The sequence below is a fragment of the Lynx rufus genome, unplaced genomic scaffold, assembly GCF_022079265.1.
Source record: "Lynx rufus isolate CCGP_SWC_20201006 ecotype Redwood Valley unplaced genomic scaffold, mLynRuf1.p SCAF_7, whole genome shotgun sequence".
Taxonomy (NCBI): Eukaryota; Metazoa; Chordata; class Mammalia; order Carnivora; family Felidae; genus Lynx; species Lynx rufus.
The window spans coordinates 83,815,073-83,836,093 of NW_025814889.1; the positions used below are offsets into that span (position 1 = coordinate 83,815,073).

General features: G+C 48.6%; 2 protein-coding genes across 2 annotated transcripts; one reads left to right on the forward strand and one right to left on the reverse strand.

The window, feature by feature from the left end:
- The first annotated feature begins 1,674 nt into the window (after positions 1-1,674).
- MARS1 (methionyl-tRNA synthetase 1) lies at positions 1,675-15,399 on the forward strand. The gene is made up of 21 exons (XM_047065551.1): positions 1,675-2,120; positions 2,950-3,040; positions 3,200-3,278; positions 3,357-3,491; positions 3,836-3,911; positions 4,164-4,336; positions 4,515-4,621; positions 6,488-6,604; positions 6,744-6,947; positions 7,726-7,927; positions 10,154-10,228; positions 11,422-11,592; positions 11,762-11,857; positions 11,996-12,113; positions 12,481-12,694; positions 13,462-13,593; positions 13,702-13,806; positions 13,878-14,064; positions 14,665-14,736; positions 14,988-15,080; positions 15,178-15,399. The coding sequence occupies exons 1-21, from the start codon at positions 2,012-2,014 to the stop codon at positions 15,322-15,324; spliced, it is 2,703 nt and encodes a 900-aa protein (XP_046921507.1). The 5' UTR covers positions 1,675-2,011; the 3' UTR covers positions 15,325-15,399.
- On the reverse strand, positions 15,340-19,345 carry DDIT3 (DNA damage inducible transcript 3). Its single transcript, XM_047065552.1, has 4 exons — positions 19,245-19,345; positions 16,919-16,966; positions 16,035-16,189; positions 15,340-15,927 (listed from the first exon to the last, which is right to left on the reverse strand). Exons 3-4 carry the CDS (start codon positions 16,167-16,169, stop codon positions 15,559-15,561), a joined length of 504 nt encoding a protein of 167 aa, XP_046921508.1. The 5' UTR covers positions 16,170-16,189; positions 16,919-16,966; positions 19,245-19,345; the 3' UTR covers positions 15,340-15,558.
- Between the last annotated feature and the right edge of the window lie 1,676 nt (positions 19,346-21,021).

Consider the following 21,021-nt stretch of genomic DNA (forward strand, 5'->3'; position numbering starts at 1 on the left):
CAGCCAGAGTGACCTTTCTAAAGCACAAAAATGCCCTGCTACTCCCCTGACTTAACCTTTTGAAGGCTTCTCATTGTCCTCAGAGTAAGGTGCAGATGTTACAGTACGGTTTACAGAGACTTTCTCCCTTGAGCCCAACCTTTTCATGCTCCCTACCACAAACTCTAAACTCTCGCCATACACTAATTCCTCACATTCCTGAAGTGCACTGAGGTCTCTGGTCCTGTGGATATATTTTTTTCCCTCTGCCTGAAACACTTCGTCTCCAATCCCACCAATCTTTACTGGCTTTTACTTATCATTCTGATCTCAGCTGAAAGGTCACTTGCACAAGAAGCCCTCTCTCAACCACTTAGAATTGGGTAGAGGCCCTAACTAGGAGCTCCCACAGCAAGTTTTACATGCCCCCTTATGATTTTCATGAAACTTTAATTTTTTTTTAAGTTTACTTATTTATTTATGTAAGTAATCGCTGCACTCAATGTGGGGCTTGAACCCATGACCCTGAGATCAACAGTTGCCTGCTCTTCCAACTGAGTCAGCCAGGCGCCCTGACTTTCATGAAACTTTAAAGATACTTTTCTGACTTCCGAGGAAGTCTGTGAGCTCTGCTAAGGCAGAAGCCTGTATCTGTTTTGATAATTGTACCTTCAATGCCTTGTATAGTGCCTGGCATAAAGTAACTTCTCTGTGCCTCGGTTTTCCCATCTGTAAAACAAGAATGAGAGAACCGAGCTCATTGTTTGTATTTTGTTAAGTAACCACTTTCTTATAGCTCACATTTTATGGGAAAGAAATTTGGACAGGGCTCAGCTGGGCAGCTATTCTATCCCATGTGGCATTAGCTAGGGTCATTTAGTGATATTCAGCAGGCAGGTGGATTGGTCTGGAGAGCTTCTCTTGCATATCTTACACCTTGATGGGGATGACGGGAAAGCTGGAACTGTCAGCCAGAGTGTCAACATGAAACTTCTTCAGCATGGCGAGGTGGTGAGACTTCTTATGTGGCTGCTCTGAGCTACCAGAGCGTTCCAAGAAGCCTGAGGAGAAGCTGCAGGGCCTAGCTTCAAAATGTCTAGAACCTCCATAGGATTTTTAAGAATTTTTATATATATATATATATATATATATATATATATATATATATGCACATAAAGTTGTTAGAACAGTGCCTAACTCAAAAGTGCCATTAGGTATTAATTATTCTTTTTTTAAGTTTATTTAAGTAATCTCTACACCCAAGGTGGGGCTGGACCTCATGACCTCGAGATCAACAGTCATATGCTCTTCGATTGAGCCAGCCAGGCACCCCAGGTAGTAATAATTCTTAAAGGGATGGAGAAACGAGTTAAGAAGTATCCCTTTCTCAATTACTGATATGCACTTCCTCCTAAAGCATATACTTATTGCCAAACTCTTAGCCTTCTTACTTCCCTTCAATCTGACCTTTTCCCTACATACGCTCCCTCACCTTCAGTGAAACTGTCTACCTGTAAATTAGCTGCAGACCGGTAGTAAATCACTGTTTAATAGTCACGTTCTCTTTTGTTAATAGGATATCTACATTCATTTCCATTGGGTCACTAAAGTAAGTTCATCCTCTCATCTGGATAACTCCGTTTCTTGCGAACCCAAATCGAGAGTCGGCCTTTGCTGGTGGCCGCTGTCACGACGCCACTTCAGCAAGACTAGAAGCGGCCTTGGCTTCCGTCACCGCCTTCCGGCTGCCGTAGAGGATCAAAGCACATTGGACTCCACTCGTAAACTACCCCTCCCGCTCTCGCACCAAAAAAGTACCACTCTAGCACAGCCTCTGCGGCCTCCCCATCTCTCTGATATTGTTTTCCTGTTTCCTGGTGTGGCATGATGGGAGAAGTAGTTTACTTTCTGTGAGCGGCGTGCAGGGAATGCCTCGGTTCAGAACTTCATTTCCCGGCGTGCGTCGCGGTGGACTATCAACCCGCAGGCCGGAGGCCGGTTCCGGTTGCATCAGCGTGGGATTCACGGCGAAATGAGACTGTTCGTGAGCGAGGGCGCCCCGGGGAGCTTACCCGTGCTGGCCGCCGCGGGCAGGGCCCAGGGCAGAGAGGAGCTGCTTATCAGCACCGTAGGCCCCGAAGGTAGTCGGACTGGCTGGTGCTGGTGGGCGGTGGATGAGGGGGGCGGAACCGAAACACACCCAACACCCATCCATCAGTTGTCTTCCCAAACCTCCATCCCCCACCACGCACTCCCGTCAACCTCCTCCCCCATTATCCTCGGTCAGCCCACTCCTCTTCTCCCAGTCACGTCTTTCATTAGTCGCTTCCCTCGATTATTTTCAGTATACCCCTTTCCTCACCTCTAGTCTCCCCCCTTCATCTCCCAGTTCCCAGCGTCACTCAAGTGAACCTCTACCCCATTCCAACTTTCTCCCGCACCTATCAGACATCTCCCATCCCCCACATCCTCTCTAGTTATTCATCACAACCCCCCAGGCACCCCTTTGTCATTTTTAGGAGACCTTGCTCTCCTCTCCTAAAATACGCAGACAACAAACACATGGACTCCTTCGTTTTACCTCTTCCCAGCCATCTGTTTGGGCGACTCTTAATAGCGGTTCTCTTGTCAGTTTTCCCAGTTCTCTTAATTTTGTTCTCCCGCTCTTCTCTTAGATCATTCTCAGTTACTGTCCGTTGTTCCAGTGTTTGGCTGCAGCACTGTCCCAATACCACCACCCCTCTGCAATGCCCATCTGTTGCCTCCAGCTGGCGGTCCCAGCTGAACACCTGCTAGTCTGTCCAGCTCATTCAGGACCCACCCCCTTTCAGTGGTCCTATCCAGAAAACTTTCCAGTGTCTTTTCCCCCCTTTTCCCTGAACAATGCGAAGTTGTCCATCTAAGTTGACGGAGTTTTTTTTTTTTTTTCTTTTCCTTGTTTTTTTCACTCATTTTTCTCTTCTGCATCAGAGTGTGTGGTCCCGTTCCTGACCCGGCCTAAGGTCCCTGTTTTACAACTGGATAGTGGCAACTACCTCTTCTCCACTAGTGCAATCTGCCGGTCAGTATCGGTCCTTAAGGCAGGAAGGTGGCTGAATAAAGTCAGGGCTTACTGTCCCCTGTGTGACTTTATTTGCCACCACTGTTTCACTGTGGGGTGAGAAATGGGCTGGACAGATGGGCCTTTCTAGTTCTACCTTCTGTCGCTCTCTCTGAGCAGATACTTCTTTTTGTTATCTGGCTGGGAGCAAGATGACCTCACCAACCAGTGGCTGGAGTGGGAAGCTACGGAACTGCAGGTGGGACTGAGATATGGGGGGTGGCAGGCAGGCCCTTGCTCTGCATAGCCATCCTGACCTGCGTCTCCCACATTTTAGCCAGCCTTGTCTGCTGCCCTGTACTATTTAGTGGTCCAAGGCAAGAAGGGGGAAGATGTTCTTGGCCCAGTCCGGAGAGCCCTGACACACATTGACCACAGCTTGAGTCGTCGGAGCTGTCCTTTCCTGGCTGGGGTGAGCTGGGCTTTGGGACAGGGATCAGGGAAAGCTGTATGATAAAAGAATTAAGAAGGAAGGCTATATCCAGAGTGCAAAACCCAGCACTGCCCCTTGTTAGCAGTGTAACCTTGAAAAATCACCAGACTCTCTAATCCTCAGTTTTTCCTCATCTTTGAAATGGGGTAATGTTAGTAGCCACCTCATTGGATTATTGTGATGATTAAGTGAGGTAACTTAAAGTGCTTAACAGAGTGCTTGATGCGTAGTCACAAAGCGCTTAGGGAATGTTAGACGTTATTGTATACATTGCGAAGAAACTGAGTATTTTACCTGTGGACCTTTTTCTTTTCTCGACAAAGGAGACGGAATCTCTAGCTGACATTGTTTTGTGGGGAGCGCTATACCCATTACTTCAAGACCCAGCCTACCTCCCTGGTGAGAACTGTGCATATCACCTCACGCCCAGCCCCAACCCAGGAGGTTGGTGTAGGGAGTACAGAATGGGCAATAAAATATTGAGGATCCGCTTTGAGGCATAGCTTGACAGGGCAGCCATAGCAGAAAGGTGGCTGAGGGAACTGGGGAAGATAACTGGAGAAACTTCCTGAAGAGAGGGAGGAGGTCCACTCTTGCCTCTCCATTCCGGGTCTTGCTGATTGATTCCCTTTTTTTCTCCCTTCTCCACAGAAGAGTTGGGTGCCCTGCACAGCTGGTTCCAGACACTGAGTTCTCAGGAGCCATGTCAGAGAGCTGCAGAGACTGTGCTGAAGCAGCAGGGTGTCCTGGCCCTCCGGCCCTACCTCCAAAAGCAGCCCCTCCCTAGCTCCTTTGAGGGGAGGGCTGTCAGCAATGAGCCTGAGGTTTGAAACAGAGCAGTGGGGTCCCCACAGAGCTTCAGTACTTGGGGGTGGAGGTGGCTTGGAGAGGGACTTTGAGCGTGGCCATTATTAACTCTTTCCTTTGTTGGAGAGCAAGGAAGGAGTTTCTTTAGTCCTTGGGCCCCCTCACCTGGTGAGGGATTGTATCCACTCTTTACAGGAGGAAGAACTGGCTACTCTGTCTGAGGAGGAGATTGCCATGGCTGTAACTGCTTGGGAGAAGGGCCTGGGAAGCTTACCCCCACTTCGGCCACAGCAGAATCCTGTGTGAGTAGGCACAGATGAGTGGGGCTTGGTTTCTTTCTTACTTTTTTTTTTTTTTTTTATGTTTATTTTGGAGAGAGAGGGAGAGACAGAGCATGAGTGGGAGAGGGGTAGAGAGAGAGGGAGACACAGAATCTGAAGCAGGCTCCAGGCTCCGAGCTGTCAGCACAGAGCCCGATGCGGAGCTTCAACTCACGGACCACAAGATCGTGACCTGAGCTGAAGTCGGATGCTTAACCGGCAGAGCCACCTAGGCACCCCGAGTGGGGCTTGGTTTCTTAAAGGGAGATTACTGATAGAGCCAATATCTATTTGCCAGGTCCCCTTTGCTGGCCTCTTTAATGTTCATCTTTTCCTTTGGCACTTTGTACCTCTCGCTGCACTGATCCAGTTACCAGTTACATAAGAGAATGTAACCAGTCACCAGTTACATAATAGAATGCAACCCCCCTGAGGGTAGAGCCCCAGACATACTCACCTTTATGTTTGCTACAGTAGTAAGCACACTCATAATGAGAGAGAAGTCACACTGACACAATGAGGAGCAGCACACAGTGTGTTTATAGTGCTTAGGGGCTTGGGATACAAAGATGACTGGGCGGAAGGTGGTTGTCTTGAAGGAAGGCTTCCCCGAAGGAGTTGATTTCTAAGTGGGATTTCAGAGAAAATTATGGTATGCAGTTACAGGGAGCAAAGTCAATGACTGCAAGAGAAATCAGGGTTTTGTTTTTTTTTTTAAGGAAATGAGCTATAAAACTTTCTGGGAAGTAGTTGCAACATCTAATTGGATGTGTATATCAGCTGGGAAGAAAGGGTGAGGTTAACCAGAGGAATCATTTGAGTCTTTGTTAATAGTGGAAACCATGGGAATCCAAGGGGCGCCTGGCTGGCTCAGTCAGAGCGTTCAATGCTCAGTAGAGTGTTCAACTCTTGATCTCGGGGTCGTGAGTTCAAGCCCCATGTTGGACGTGGAGCCTACTTAAAAAAAAAAAAAAAAACAGGAAAGAAACCGTGGGAATCCTGAGTTCTCAGGACGCCCAAAGTTGAAGGACATGGTAAAAGTGGGAGCCAGGGAATATAGGTTGAGAATGGTTGGAAAGGTGAAAGGAGCCCTGGTGAGGGGTCAGTGCCAAGGAGGGGGGGTGGGTACCGAATGTGTGCAGCTGAGCTATCAGGTGATGAAGCATAGAGAGGAGTGGATTGAATGACTTCGGACAGCAGATTACGTGCCACGACTAAGCATGCACCTGAAATCGTGTAGGGGGAGGGTGGCTATGAAGGCAGTAGCTGATGCCTGCTGATTTGAGTAGGGCCGCAAGGAAATAACTGACATGAGTTAGGGACGGGAGAGTAGGGGGTATGGGAGAACTTGGGAAGACATGAAGATGGGGTGGCAGGCTGTGAGCATTTCAGACAGTGACTGGAGGTAATGCTTCCATGACACCTGGGTAGGAGAGGACAGGACAGTGCTGAGAAGGGATGCTTGGGTAGCGTTGAAGTCTGGGGGGTGTAGTGGTTGACAGAGCCAGAGAAAGTTTTGTCGATACCCAGGAAGTTGGAGCCTGAGAATGAGCGGCTGGAAAAGAAGCAGTTATGATAGTAAAGGCGGACAGAGGTCAGTGTGGAATGCAGCTCCTTAAGAGCAGTACCTGGGCTTGCTCACTGTGGCAGGGCCCTACACTTGCAACTGTAGGGGGTCTTGTGGCTTTTGGGGGAATTCATGATGCTGTGGGTTCATGTGGGGAAGACTTCAGATGTACCTGAGTCTGTGACAATAGAACAGATCCGTGTGGGTGTTCTGTGCCCTGTTGGTCCCTCTTGACCCTTGCTTCTCCCCCATGAACTGTTCTTTTCCTCCTTCCCTACTAGGTTGCCTGTGGCTGGGGAAAGGAATGTGCTCATCACCAGTGCCCTCCCTTACGTCAACAATGTCCCCCACCTTGGAAACATCATTGGTTGCGTGCTCAGTGCTGATGTCTTTGCCAGGTGGAGCCAGCTGCAGGGGAAGGGACCTCCTAAGGGAGCAGTGGCCCCAAGCGAATAGAATGCCTCAAGAGTAGAGAGGATCCTGGGGACATGGGAGGGTCTGGGACGGGGCCCCTGTAATCCCCATATCCTCTTCCAGGTACTCCCGCCTCCGCCAGTGGAACACCCTCTATCTGTGTGGGACAGATGAGTACGGTACAGCAACAGAGACCAAGGCTATGGAGGAGGGCCTGACCCCCCAGGAGATCTGTGACAAGTACCACGCCATCCATGCCAACATCTATCGCTGGTTTAATATCTCATTTGATATTTTTGGTCGTACCACCACTCCACAGCAGACCAAGTAGGTTTCCTCTAATCAGGCAGAAATAGAAGGTGGATACTGGGGCTGGGGGCAATGAAAATATCCTGGAGACTGAAGGAACCGGAAGTGCTATTTAGGCATCCCTCTCAAACTTAGGATCTGAATATTGCCCTGAAATGTATCCCAAGCGTGGGGATTCAGTGGTTGAAGAGGCCTGACCAGGGGCTGAAGAAGCAGCCAAGGATGGGAAGAGATAGAACTTAGGCTTAAAGGAAGTTTCTGCCTTCCCTCTGCCGCCTCACTGCTCTTCCCTGGCTGCTGTTGAGTTTTAGGACCTTCCCTTCCACTCCTATGTTGGTTTATAGCAAATATACTCATTCTTCCTCTGCCTGACACGCATCCTTACAAAAACTGTATAGTAGACAGGTCGATAGCTTAATAGTGTTCAGCAGTTTAGCAGTTGGACTGATTAATTTTCACTTCAGGACATGTTGAAAAAGAGTATAGTCCTATCCTTTTAGAGATTTTTGTTAGCAAAGAGCACAAAACTGTTAAGTTTATATTTGACAAACATAAGTTCTGAAGTGTTGAGGGAAGGGACTGTGTGGGGAGTAAGGGATATATGAGGGGTCTGGGCTCATCCAGTAAAACTCCCTGAAATTGACTAGATGGCCTTGGCCTTGAGGGGCCTTCTGCCTGATTTCTTCGGCACTGGGACTGATTTGGGGCCTGGATGCAGTGACAGGAGGGAGGGGTGCACCACTTCCTCTGACTTCCTCTGATCCGGCCCTCCCCTGTCCCTGATTCACTTTGCCAGAATCACTCAGGACATCTTCCAGCGGTTGTTGACCCGAGGTTTTGTGTTCCAAGATACTGTGGAGCAGCTGCGGTGTGAGCACTGCGCCCGCTTCCTGGCTGACCGCTTTGTGGAAGGTGTATGTCCCTTCTGTGGCTATGAAGAGGCCCGAGGTGACCAGTGTGACAAGTGTGGCAAGCTCATCAATGCCATTGAGCTCAAGGTGAGAGGAGGGTCTCATGGAAGCCCAGAAGGGGAGACAGTCTGTGTTATTCAGGGACTCCCAGGCTTGTCCCATTCAGGATTTTTATTTTAGCATTCAGGACCTTTTGTCGGTGTCTCTTTTTGCCCCAACTCATTGTTTGGTTCATTGGACGTTTACTGAGCATTTACTACATGCTGAGCATTGTGCTAGGGAAGAGACAGGATGAGTGTATGCTTCCCTACCTTTGTTCCTGCTTCAGATCACCTGATCTGCATGTGTTTAGTTCTTTCTCTCTTCTGTAAACACGTGTTCTTTTCTCCACGTTTACTCATGTGTTAGTTTATTCATTTATTTATACAACCCCTGTGTTTTGAGCTCTTGTGATAGGGTGGTCGCTGGGAACTGCTGGGGATGTAGCACTGAGTAAGACAGATCTTTGTGTAGTGCAGGGAGGAGACCAGCCCTAAGGACAAGAATGTATGTACACGATAAACTGCCAGGAGGATGTGACAGTGGCCTCTGGGTAAAGATTTTAGCCAGGTGATCGGGGAAGACCTCTCAGAGGAGGTAATCCTCCTGAACTGAGAGTTTAACTGAAGAATGAGAAGGAGCAAGCTGGGCGATGAGGGGTTGAGAGTGTTCCAGGCAGAACGAGCAGGAAATGCAAAGGCACAAGGCAGCAAGCAGCTGAAAAGGCAGAATGGAGAAGGCCAGTGTAGCTGTAGCACAGTGACAGGGAAGGGGGATTAAGGGGGGGTCAGAGAGGTCAGCGGTGACCAGATTACCAGGGCCTGGTAAGCCATGTGGGAGCTGAATGGTAGGCTGCTCCGTGGAAAATGGATGGGAGGGAAGCAAGAGAGAAAGTGGGGAGACCGGTTTGGAGGCCAGAATGGTAACTCAGAAATGGGATGCTGGTAGGTTGGTTTAGGTTAGTAACAGCAGAAATGGGGAGAAAAAAAGGATTCGAGATAGGTTTTGGAGGTAGACTGTACTGGATAGATGAATTCCGGGTGAGGGGAAGTCAAGGAAACGATGACTTGGAAGTTTTTGGCTTGAGCAGCTTGGGTAGACAGTAGTGCCATCTACAAACGTGGGCAGGCTTGGTTGAAGGGCAGGAGTTCCGGTGGAGGGCAGTGAGACTGTTGGGTTCAGTTTGCGGTGCCTGTTAGACACCCATGTAGAAGGGGTAGGTAGGTGGCTGCAGATAGGCGTGTAGAGCTCAGGACAGAGGTCCTGAGAGAGTTCTAATGGCTCACCTTTAGAAGCCCAGATCGGGATGCCTAGCTGGCTCAGTTGGTAGAGCATGCAAAGTCTCAGGGTCACGAGTTCAGGCCCCACGTTGGGCGTGGAGTGTACTCAGACAAGAAAAGAGTCGAAAGCTCAGTTCTAACCTCACTAGGAAGCTTTCATTGATTAGCCCCACCTGACTGTTTAGTCCTCTAATCATCACTCACCAGTGTTTGCATGGTTAGTTTGTGCCACGAAAGTAAGTATTTCTTGACATTTTGCTTTGGAAAGGTCCGCACTCCCTAACTTGATTGTAACTTCCTCAGGGAGAGGAACTGTGTATCTGTGTCCCTTCTTTCCCTCGCACAGCTGCATACAGTGCAGTGCTCTCTACCTAGCCTGTGCTCAGAGAATGCTTTTTCCTTATTTATTTATTTATTAAAGATCTTATTGATTGGTTGATTTTTAATTTTTTTTTAATCTTTATTTATTTTTGAGAGAGAGACAGCGTGTGAGCAGGGGAGGGGCAGACACAGACTCTGAAGCAGGCTCCAGGCCTTGAGCTGTCAGCACAGAGCCCGACACAGGTCTCAAACTCACGAACCGTGAGATCACGACCTGAGCCAAAGTCGGACGCTCAACCGACTGAGCCACCCAGGCACCCCTAGATTTTATTTTTAAGTAATCTCTACACCCACCGTGGGGCTTGAATTCACAACCTTGAGATCAAGAGTTGTGTGCTCTGCTGACCGAGCCAGGCAGTCGCCCCTGTTTTTTCCTGTTCTTTGGAGTGATAGGACAGAGTCGTGAAACTCTCAGTAACCAATGTTATGCTGTGTAGACTTGAGTCTTCAATTTCTCAGAAGGCCAAGTAAGCATGGAGCTAAGTGAGATGGCAGACTGGGGAGCTCATCCCTTTGTGCCTCACGCCTTGCCTGCACAGCTCCCCCGGGCCTGTGGTCCGGATCCTGATTATCCCACCTTGCGTCACGCCTTCCCTTCAATTTCCCTTCACAGAAGCCTCAGTGTAAAGTCTGCCGGTCGTGCCCTGTGGTGAAATCCTCTCAGCACCTGTTCCTGGACCTGCCTAAGGTAAGTGGGCCTTTCCCTCAAGCTATGGATCTCCCATCCATATTTCAGTTTTGTCAGTTTTCCCAATAATATCCTTTACAGCATAATTTTTTCTTTAGTATGAAATCTAGTTCAGGATCATGTATTCCATTTAGTTTTTCTCTCTCTTTGGTTTCCTTTTATCTGAAACAGTTCCTCAGCCTTTGTCTTTTATGACATTAACAGTTTTTAAGACTGCAGTCTCTGATCACCTCCCTACCCCAAGTAGACTATTCCTCATTTTGGATTTGGCTATTTTGCCATAATGAAATAAATTCAGGTTCTGCGTCCTCAGTTCTAATACTATATAAATGATATCGTGTCCTTTCCAGAGGCACCTGATAGCCATCTCCCCCTCATTGGTGATGTTGATTTTGTCTGGTCAAGGTGTTATTCAGTGTCTCCATTGTACAATTAACATTTCCCCTCTTGCAGCTTATAAGCAGTCTGTGGGAGTATACACAAAATCGTTCCATTCTGCCTTCCTGCCAGCAAAGTGTGTGCCTATTTCCCCATAGCCTCACCAATAGACTGTGTCGTCAGGCTTCAGAAGCTATGGTATTTATGTGGGAAAATCACATAAACCATCCCTTCCAACAGATTTATCTGTTTTTCTGCTTACAAAAGTGAAATAAGCTTATTTCTAAAATTTCAGGTAGAAATACGGTACAAAACTAGGTGTGTTCTCCATAATTCCATCTGAGAATAAAGCACTGATACATATTTTACTTCAAAATTTTGTCTGAGCTTCTGTGTGTTGTTACTTATTTTTATTATGATAGGATTGTATATTGTTGTTCTGCAGTTTGCTTCATTTAATATATCTCAGAGGTCTTTACACGTCAGTACATGCGGATCTAACTCCCTCTTTAATGGCCTTGCAAGTATTTCATTGTATTGATATATCATATTTCCATAACTCTACTGAACCGTGGGAGTTTCAATTTTTTTTGCTATGATGAACAGTGTACTTCTTTATATACGTATCTATACGCTTATGTGTGAGTATTTCTATTGAAATAATTCCTAGCAGTGGAATTGCTATGTCACAGTCACGAGTCTTTTAATTATGTATAATGCCAGACTACTCCAGGGAGGTCGTACCTGTTTATCTTCATGCAAACCATGTATGAGACTGTCCTAAATCAGCCCTCTGACTTTCTCTGCCATCTCAGCTGGAAAAACGACTGGAGGAATGGTTGGGGAAGACATTGCCTGGCAGTGACTGGACACCCAATGCCCGATTCATCATTCGTTCTTGGCTTCGAGATGGCCTCAAGCCCCGCTGCATAACCCGAGACCTCAAATGGGGAACCCCTGTACCCTTAGAAGGTTTTGAGGACAAGGTAAAAACCCTATGCTTTGTTCACATGTCATATTATTCTGCCTTGGGGTTGAGACCCTGGACTAGCAGAATAGACTGTTGATTATGTCTTGCTTCAGTCAGAGACTGGGTTAGTGAAGTTTTCCAGTGTTCGTTCATCCTATTGTATCTCTCTCCTCCTGGCCTTTCAGGTATTCTATGTCTGGTTTGATGCCACTATTGGCTATGTGTCCATCACAGCCAATTATACAGACCAGTGGGAGAGATGGTGGAAGAACCCAGAACAAGTGAGCAGCTCTTGGTTAGCCTGTCTATGGGGAGGGTGTGTGCATATGTGTGTTGAGGTGGTTAGAATTGGGTACCTGGTCTTTCTTGGGCCTTTGAAGACGGTCTCAGGAGCTTTGTCTCCCAACTGTATTTTGTAGGTGAACCTTTATCAGTTCATGGCCAAAGACAATGTTCCCTTCCACGGCTTAGTCTTTCCTTGTTCAGCCTTAGGAGCTGAGGACAACTATACCTTGGTCAACCACCTCATTGCTACAGGTACCCTGGAAAACTGAAGATGGGGAAGTTCCTAGGGAATGAGGGCTGAGGCAGTATTTGGAAGAAGATCTTGGAGAGGTTCTAGATCTTGAGTTAGGAGTTGAGATGAAATAGGAATAATTAGAACATGAGAACTCAACCCAGAAGAAAGCAGAAGTGTGAAGCTAAAATTTTGTAATGGGTAGAAGCGAAGAGGAAAAAGTAGAATGGAGAGGAAGAGATCTCCAAGTTCTGTGCAGGCCAGCTACTCAAGGAGAAGTGTTACTAGTCATTCACAATTGAGGTTGAGGGAGAGGAGAGAAGAGTTAGTGGGTCAGAGAGGGAAAGGTGTGATTTGAACAGATGGTTCTCATTCTCCTCTGTCCAGAGTACCTGAATTACGAGGATGGGAAATTCTCCAAGAGCCGGGGTGTAGGAGTGTTTGGTGACATGGCCCAGGACACAGGGATCCCTGCTGACATCTGGCGCTTCTATCTGCTATACATTCGGCCTGAGGGCCAGGACAGTGCCTTCTCCTGGACAGACATGTTGCTCAAGAATAATTCTGAACTGCTTAACAACCTGGGCAACTTCATCAACAGGTGGGAGTCAGTGGGGGGGGGGGGGGGTCAGAGTCAGCAGATGAGCTGGGGGGGGGGGGTGCGGCGCTGGCTAGCTCTGCTGCACTCAGTAGGAGACATTGGAAATATGTTTTCTCCCAGCAAAAAAGTGTACTTACAGACCATTGGAAAAATTTGGCTAAAGAAGGGGGTTATCTTAGGGTAGGAGTAGGAGATGTTTTTGTTACTTTAGGCTCACATTCCATGCTTGGTCTCTGTCTCAGCTATTCCGCAATCTAAAGAAGTATACTCTGTGGCTACCCATCCTTTCAGATTTGGTTGTTAACTGCACTTCACAGATAGTCTCTACTAGAGTATTGGATAGCAAGTAACAGATTTCAACTTGGTTATTCTGAGTATTGATTTCTTAAAAATAAAATGAGGTTGCTTGACTTTATCAGGTTCTTATACTTAGGGGAGAGAGAGAACAAGAAATTTTTTTTTTCTTTTTTTGAGGGGGGCGAGGGGCAGAAGGAGAGAGAGAATCTTAAGCAGGTTCCACAATGAGCTCAGAGCCCCAAGCGGAGCTCAGTCTCCAAACTGTGAGATCATGGTCCGAGCCGAAATCAAGAGATGGACGCCTAACCGACTGAGCCACCCAGATGCCCCAAGGAATGAATTTTTAAGCTTTGCCTTGAGGGCTGCCAGGAGGTGTCAATTCTGAGAGAATGGAGAATTATGAAAATCAGGTCAAATTTCTATAAGGACATTGGGCAGTAATTCCTTTTCTCTTCCTTACTCCCATGAAGAGCTGGAATGTTTGTGTCTAAGTTTTTTGGGGGCTGTGTCCCCGAGATGGTGCTTACTCCTGATGATCGGCGCCTGCTGGCCCATGTCACTCTGGAGCTCCAGCACTATCACCAGCTGCTAGAGAAGGTTCGGTAAGTAACCTGCACCTCCGCCTCATCTCAGTAATCTGCTGGCATGTTGAGAGCCCCATACTGGCCCCTCTGGGACTTTCCACTTCAGTTTGCCTCCTCCCTTCCCAGGATCCGGGAGGCCTTACGCAGTATCCTCACCATCTCTCGCCATGGCAACCAATACATTCAGGTGAATGAGCCTTGGAAGCGGATTAAAGGCAGCGAGGCTGACAGGTAAGTTTGTGGAATAACGTGGGGGGTAGGCTGGGTCCTTCTGGAAATTCTGACTAATATCTCTTCCCCAGGCAGCGGGCGGGGACAGTGACAGGCTTGGCGGTGAATATAGCTGCCTTGCTGTCCGTCATGCTCCAGCCTTACATGCCCACGGTTAGTGCCACCATCCAGGCCCAGCTGCAGCTTCCAGCTCCAGCTTGCAGCATCCTCCTCACAAACTTCCTATGTACCTTACCAGCAGGACACCAGATTGGCACGGTAGGTCCCTCAGGGCTGGAGAAGCCAGCCTCTTAAAACCCCTGCCTTTGCTATGCAGCCTTTGGGGAGGGGTCAGAGAACTTTGGACATAGGCCTCTTACAGCTGTTCTCTGAACCCCCTCCCCACTCCTCCCCACTCCATACTCAGGCTTGTTTCTGATATAAAGTATCAGCTCACGAGCTCCATGTTATCTGTAGCCCACATACCATCATTGTTCTTCGTGCCAGAACCCAGTACCTGGCATGTAAAACTAATTGGTATACAGTCCATGTAGACTAGATGTTTGAAGAAACACCATGGTCACCTGGTCTCCATAATGCTAACCGGAGGGATAAAGTAAGTTCACCCGTACACGCTTGTGTCAATCTGGCATCCTTAAAGAGTTTAAATAGTCTTGGGCTTTATTAATATTTTGGGCTTTCCTAGTGAATGGCAGTGCTTTTTCTGGATTCTTTATTGAAATCAGCAGGTATATGCTCATTTGTTTCTTCTGTAACATTTAGAGCTCTTGAGTATCAGTGACGGATTAGAGAGGCCCTCTCTGTAATCTGGTAGCATTTATACGTAATCAGTGAATGATTATGTACCTCTCTTCACAGGTCAGTCCCTTATTCCAAAAATTGGAAAATGACCAGATTGAAAGTTTGAGGCAGCGCTTTGGCGGGGGCCAGGTGAGAAAGCTAAAGACTGTGCTGTCACCCAGCAAGAGCCACGGTGTCCTCTCCTTGTCCCTGAGTAGTCCTCACTCATTACTCTTTCCACCTTTTGACCCTGCTGCTTCCTTACTTATAGTTTTTCTTTCCTGTCTTAGCTGGAAGAGTCCTTGGAGTTAAAGGTAATCCCATTCCTCCGAGATGTTCTGTAAAGCTTGAGGTCGAGGGATATTTATTGAGCAGGCGATAACTTTGTTGTTGTTCTCTAGGCAAAAGCACCCCCCAAGCCAGCAGTTGTAGAGGCTATGGCAACAGCTGGACCACAGCAGATACAAATGCTGACAGATGAAGTGACCAAACAGGTACGCAGCCTAAACTGTGGGAGACTGGACAAGCTGAATCCTAAATAGGTTCCTTCTGGTCTCACTGTTGTTCTTTCCTCACCTGCTCTCCTTTTAGGGCAACATTGTGCGAGAACTAAAAGCACAAAAAGCAGACAAGAACCAGGTTGCCGCAGAGGTGGCTAAACTCTTGGATCTGAAGAAACAGTTGGCTCTAGCTGAGGGGAAACCCCTCGAAACCCCTAAAGGCAAGAAGAAAAAGTGAAAGTGAGAGCGTGGCTCATAGGAAGTCACTTTAATGGATATGGACAGTAATAAATAAATGTACAATCTCTATATACATGCTGAGACCCTTTCCTGTTGTCTACCCCAAGCTTTCCCCCTACTGAATAGATGGGGTCGAGGGTCACATCATTTGGCACTGATGAGAAGATGGTCAGCAGCCACTTCCACGAAAGGTAGGTAATAGCCCGAGGGGGGAAGTGACGGTTCCAACCGTTCACGCTTTGTGCAGATTAACCATTCGGTCAATCAGAGCTCGGCGAGTCGCCTCCACTTCCCTGGTCAGGCGTTCGATTTCCTGCTTGAGCCGTTCATTCTCTTCAGCTAGCTGTGCCACTTTTCTCTCATTCTCTTGTTCTTTCTCCTTCATGCGTTGCTTTCCAGCTCCAGCTAGGGACTGGCCACTCTGTTTCCGCTTCCTGGGTCTTTCTTGGTCTTCCTCTTCTTCCTCCTGAGCCAGGGAGCTCTGAATGGAATCAGGAGAGTGAGGGCTCTGGGAGGTGTTCGTGACCTCTGCTGGTCCTGGCTCCTCAGTTAGCCAAGCCAGAGAGGCAGGGTCAAGAGTGGTAAAAGTTTTTGATTCTTCCTTCAAGGGAATGAGGAAAGGTAGAATTAATATTAGTTAGATATTAGTTAAGAAGGGAAGGGCAAGACCCTCCCACCACCCTCCAGCTTCAGGCCTAGCATTCTCACCTCGTTTCCAGGGGGTGAAACATAGGTAGCCCCATTTTCATCTGAGGACAGCACCTCCTGCAGGTCCTCATACCAGGCTTCCAGCTCCCAGCTGGACAGTGTCCCGAAGGAAAAAGGCAATGACTCGGCTGCCATCTCTGCAGTTTGATCAGGCTCTGGAAAAGTACATACTCAGGATGTGGAGGTCAGGCGTAGGAGTGGAATAAGCTCCACAAAGCAGTTAAACAGTCTATACCCCAGGATGGCAAACTGGCCTGCTACCTGTTTGCAGATAAAGATTTATTGGAACATAACTACATCCATTTATTTACATATTGCTTACGGCTGTTTTCATGTTACGACCGTGGAGACCTCGACATTCGAAATATTTACTGTTTGGCCCTTTAAAAAGTTTTCCAATTGGTCTATACTAACGTTCCTTCCTTGCTTTTGCCTAGCATATGAAGAAGCAAGGGTCTGGAATATACATTCTTAGGCGATCCTAGTAAAAGTCCTCCGCCTCCCTGGGGGAACTTGTTGGTAGTTTCCAGGGGTAATTATCAGACCATCTGTGTTCCTTTCTCCTCCTGTGTGAGGAGTCCTTTGGGTGAGTCTAACCTTGATGGGGACTGAGGTTTGGTAAGACAAACCAATTATCTTTGTTGGGACTGACTGCTCACTCAGCCAGCTTTCAATTAGGACATGCTCTAAGAATAGTGATTTGGTCACCTAGTTAGGGGAAGGCCAGGATGATGGATTTAGCCTGTCAGCAAAAGTTTGCTCAGATTCAAACCCTCCTCTCCTGTCTTCTTTAGGTGCTTTCATAACTTGTTAGGACTCCCAGTACAGTGACCCTAAGCAGCACCTCTTAAGAATTGGTTTTGGGAAAGGTTGGTTAAGTTTACCTGCTCTCAGGTATGGTGATGTATGAAGATACACTTCCTTCTGGAACACTGTAGGGATCAAAGACAGATGTTAGTCATTTTTTGGAAGGGAGACAGGTAGCTTCTTTTATCTCCAGCCTCCTATTGGTGTTTCCTCATTTCCTGTCTTACAGGGTACAGTCAATGGTCCCTGCAGCCATTTCCAAGGACAGAAGACAGCCTTTATTTTTAGTTGCTGACATTAGTAGTCCTGATTACATAATAGAAAAGTCACGGCCAACTCTACTTTCTCTAAATTCAAACCTGCCAGGGTAAGGAACAAATCAAGTGGTATTCTCCTAATTCCATTCCCACACTGACATCCTCCAAATGCACATTTCCAGTCTGGACCTCTAATGAGATCTCCAACTGTGCTATTTAACTGCTTACCTGAATCTCCTTTTGGATGTCTAAAAGGCATCTCAGACTTTTATATGTCCAAAGACAAATCCCTGCTCACCTTTCCCTTCCATGGTCTTCCCCATCTCAGTAAATGGCATCTCTACTTGCTTAAACCAAAAACCTCAGAATCGTCCTTGATTCCTCTCTCACACCCCACAATTCAAACCACCAGCAAAAATTTTTAACTCATTGTTCAAAATCCCGGAATCTAAATATTTCTCACCAACTCCATTGTTTCCAATCCAGACCAAGTTACTGTCATCTCTTGGATTACTGCAGGTCTCCCAGTTTCTGTCCTTGCTACCCCTCCCCAAGTCTGTTCACTATAGGCAGCCAGAGTGAGCCCTTTAAAACTTAAACCAGGTGCTGTCATCCTGCTCAAAACCCTCCAATGACTTCCAATTTCATGAATATGAAAGGCGAAGGTCTTTAAAATGGCTAAAAAGGCCCATACCATCTGTTCCTTCCCTGCCCTGGATTTCTCATTGGCCACTCTCCCTCTTGCTCACTCTAGTCCAGCCAAACTGGCTTCCTGTCCCACAAAGAGACTGCATGCTCCCACCTTAGGACCTCTGTTCTTGCTGTTCTTCTGGAAAGCTCTTCCTTCCACATATTTGCCTGGCTTACTGCCTTGCCTCTTTTTAGATCTTACATTTAGAAGTCACTTCAGTGAGAGAATCCCTAACCACCCAATGTAAAACTAACCCCCCCACCCTGAGCATTCTCTACTTTTCCATGCTTTAGTTTTCTCCATGGCACTTAACATATGTTTGTGGTATGCCTTTTCCCACTGAAATATCAGCTCTGTGAGAGCAGAGATTTTTTTTTCTTGTTCACGGATATATCTGGGCCCCAAAAATGCATGGCATTTAGCAGGTATGTGTTAAATATTTGTTAGGAATGAATGGATAAATTCTTCCCAGTCTCTCACAGGGAAGGGAGGAGGAAGCCCAGAGGCAGAGCAGTAGCTGCCTGTCCCTGGGGACTGGAGGTGCAATATCACCCAGAGTGTTTCTCTTCAGGGCTGTCCTCCCTGGGGAACCCTCCTTGCCTTCCAGTGTGTGGGCTGCAGCTTTCATCAGCAGTGGAGCCCCAGGCCAGAGGGCTGCAGAGCCAAACAGGGGGCTGGCCTGATGCAATGGTTACACAGAGATTAGTATGGAGACAGGACAGAGGGAAAGAGGCAGGGACCAATCTCAGGGGAAAGACAGTATACTGGAGAGGTCCCAAATGGCTTCCCACACTTAAGAGGTCCAGGATGCTCTCTTGTGCGGGAGGCCCAGAGACTTCCGGGGGAATGTGAAAACCTATCTCCAATCCCTGTTGTCCATCCGTACCCCTCCTCCCAAAAGCCTTGAGTCAGTTTCCTTAAGGTTCAATTTTCTGTTAGGGCGCGGAATGGCTATGCTGTGGAGGATCCAGGAGCGCCGGCTACCGACGTGGCCACTCTGGCCCTGAGACGCTGGGGCTGAGAAGGATTGGGGGTGGGGTAGGGGTAGTGCCGCTGACCGTAAGGCGGTGGCAGAGGCGTGAGCCATGGTCATCCAGGCGTCTTAGCGTGGGGGAGTGTCCTGCTGCCTCGCCTCCCACCGTACAGGCCTAAAGAGGCCGGGGGTCAGCAACATAAAATAAATCTCCCGAGGTTTATCCAGACCCCTTCGACCAAGAGCACAGAGCAGGGCCCACGCTCCGGGCAGGGGTGGGGTGACGCTATTGTCCGAAGGAAGAGAGGTCTGCAAGCACCACTCCCGAATAAAGGATTCTCCCCATCCCTCCCTCGGACTGTCACTAATTTCATCGAGGAGGGGGTGGGGCCACATCCTAAAAACAAATGCCTGACTCGGAGGGGACAACTGGTGTTCCCGAATTTCGGAAGGTAAAGGGTAGATAAGGGATCAGTACTCGCCTCTCTCCTCAGGTTCCGGCTCTGATTTTGGCTTTGCTGCTGCCACCCGCTCATCTTCAACATGATATGCTCTATGCCTTAGACTCAAGCCTCTGACCTCGGTAGCTGGGAGCGCCGATCTTTTAATAAGGCCTTGCCCTCCTCTCAGGGGCGGATCCAGAAGCTTACCAATCAGGGCGCGGCACGCCGGCGCCGACCCCGCCTCATCCCTTACATCCGCCACTCAGAAGCTCCCGCGGCCCCGCCCCCATGGCTCCCTCCGGCTTGGGGGTAGACGTTGTGTTGGACCCGGAAGTGGCTTTGGGTCACGAGGCTTCGCGGAGGAGGTGAGTGAGTCATGCGCGCGCGCGGAGGGGAGAGCTGGAGGGGGAGGGGAGGAAAGGGGGGCGGGGATGATGCAATGTTTGGCAACCGGTGTCTTCGCGCGCACGCGCAGGGGACTACAAGGGTGGTGGGAGGTGCAGGGTAGGGGGGTGGTGTAGGGGAGAAGAGAGGGCGGGGCGCCAGGGCCCGGCTCCCAACGGCCCCAACGGCTATCAACCGTGGCTGCCCCCAGGCTGCCTGAGAAGCCTCACTGCAGCTTGTCTCCCTCAAGAGCTTTGATTCCGCCCACCTGGCATTAGCCCCCGTTTCACCTTCTCCATAAGAGACTCCCATTTTGCTTGGTCCCCTCCCAGTTAATGGACACAAGGCCTTTTAAACCAACCGCTTTTGAAAGTTTGCATCCAGCCTACAGGACTGCCTAACGTCTTCTTAAAAAGGTCTTCTCTTTTAGCCCCCAACTCCCCCAGAAGAGGCCGAGGAACTTGAATACTTTTGCTTGTCATTTTCGGCTTTCAGAACAGCACCCTTAACTTTTATCTTTGTAAAGTTTCTGATGGGCCCCCAGCATGCCAGGATTCGTGTCCTTTGACCAGTCGAGCCGATTCTCAGTTTTCCCCACTTATCATTCCCCCACGGTGCCCTGGCGCTCTTCACGAAAGCTCAAGACCCGCCCTTTTCAAAGTACCAGATGCCCAAGTCCTGTGACTCCCTGCTGTGAGGACCCTTGCACTAGCCTCCTGCCGCGGAGGTGCCTTGGGCTGCGTTAGAGCCTTTCGCCTAGGACATTGCATGCACTTGAGCGCACAACTGCTTTCGACTGGGTTGTCAGCAGCCCAGATTCTAGCCTCAGCTGCTCCTCACTTGCCCAGGGATCCCAGGCCAGTCACCTAAGTGTGTGCCTCAACCGTTCTTATTTGTAAATAAAAGATAATGAGTGGTGAAGGTAAAATGAGAGAACTATGAACTTGGAGGCAGCCTGAACAAAAGTGAAAAGCACCATTTAAAATGCGAAGTATTTTTCTTGTGCCATTAGGTAGAAAAAAGATGCCATGTGGCGGCCGGTTACATATACTGACATACCCTCGTGGGGGCAGCCAGGGTTCAGTAGAATCTGTCACAAGGTCGGTTGTGGCTGGAAGACAGGTATCGGTGGTGGTGTGACAGTGACAGGTCCTTGGCCAGGCCTGCGCTGCGTTGCTTCAGACCTCCGTTTCCCCTTCTGTAAATAGGATTGGGGGGTGGTTTAGACCAGATGGTCTCTCCTGGCCCAAAGACATGACCAGGTTGTCAGTGACAGGCAAAGGTCATGTGACTTGACAGGCTGAGGTCGTGTTGTGACATGTTGACCTGGGGAGGCGGGTCAAGTCCCAGCACACTACCCGGGAAGCCTTTGGGGCGGGGCAGGGCAAGTCGCGACTTTCATCTTTTGGGGCTGGCCCCTCCCGGACCTGGC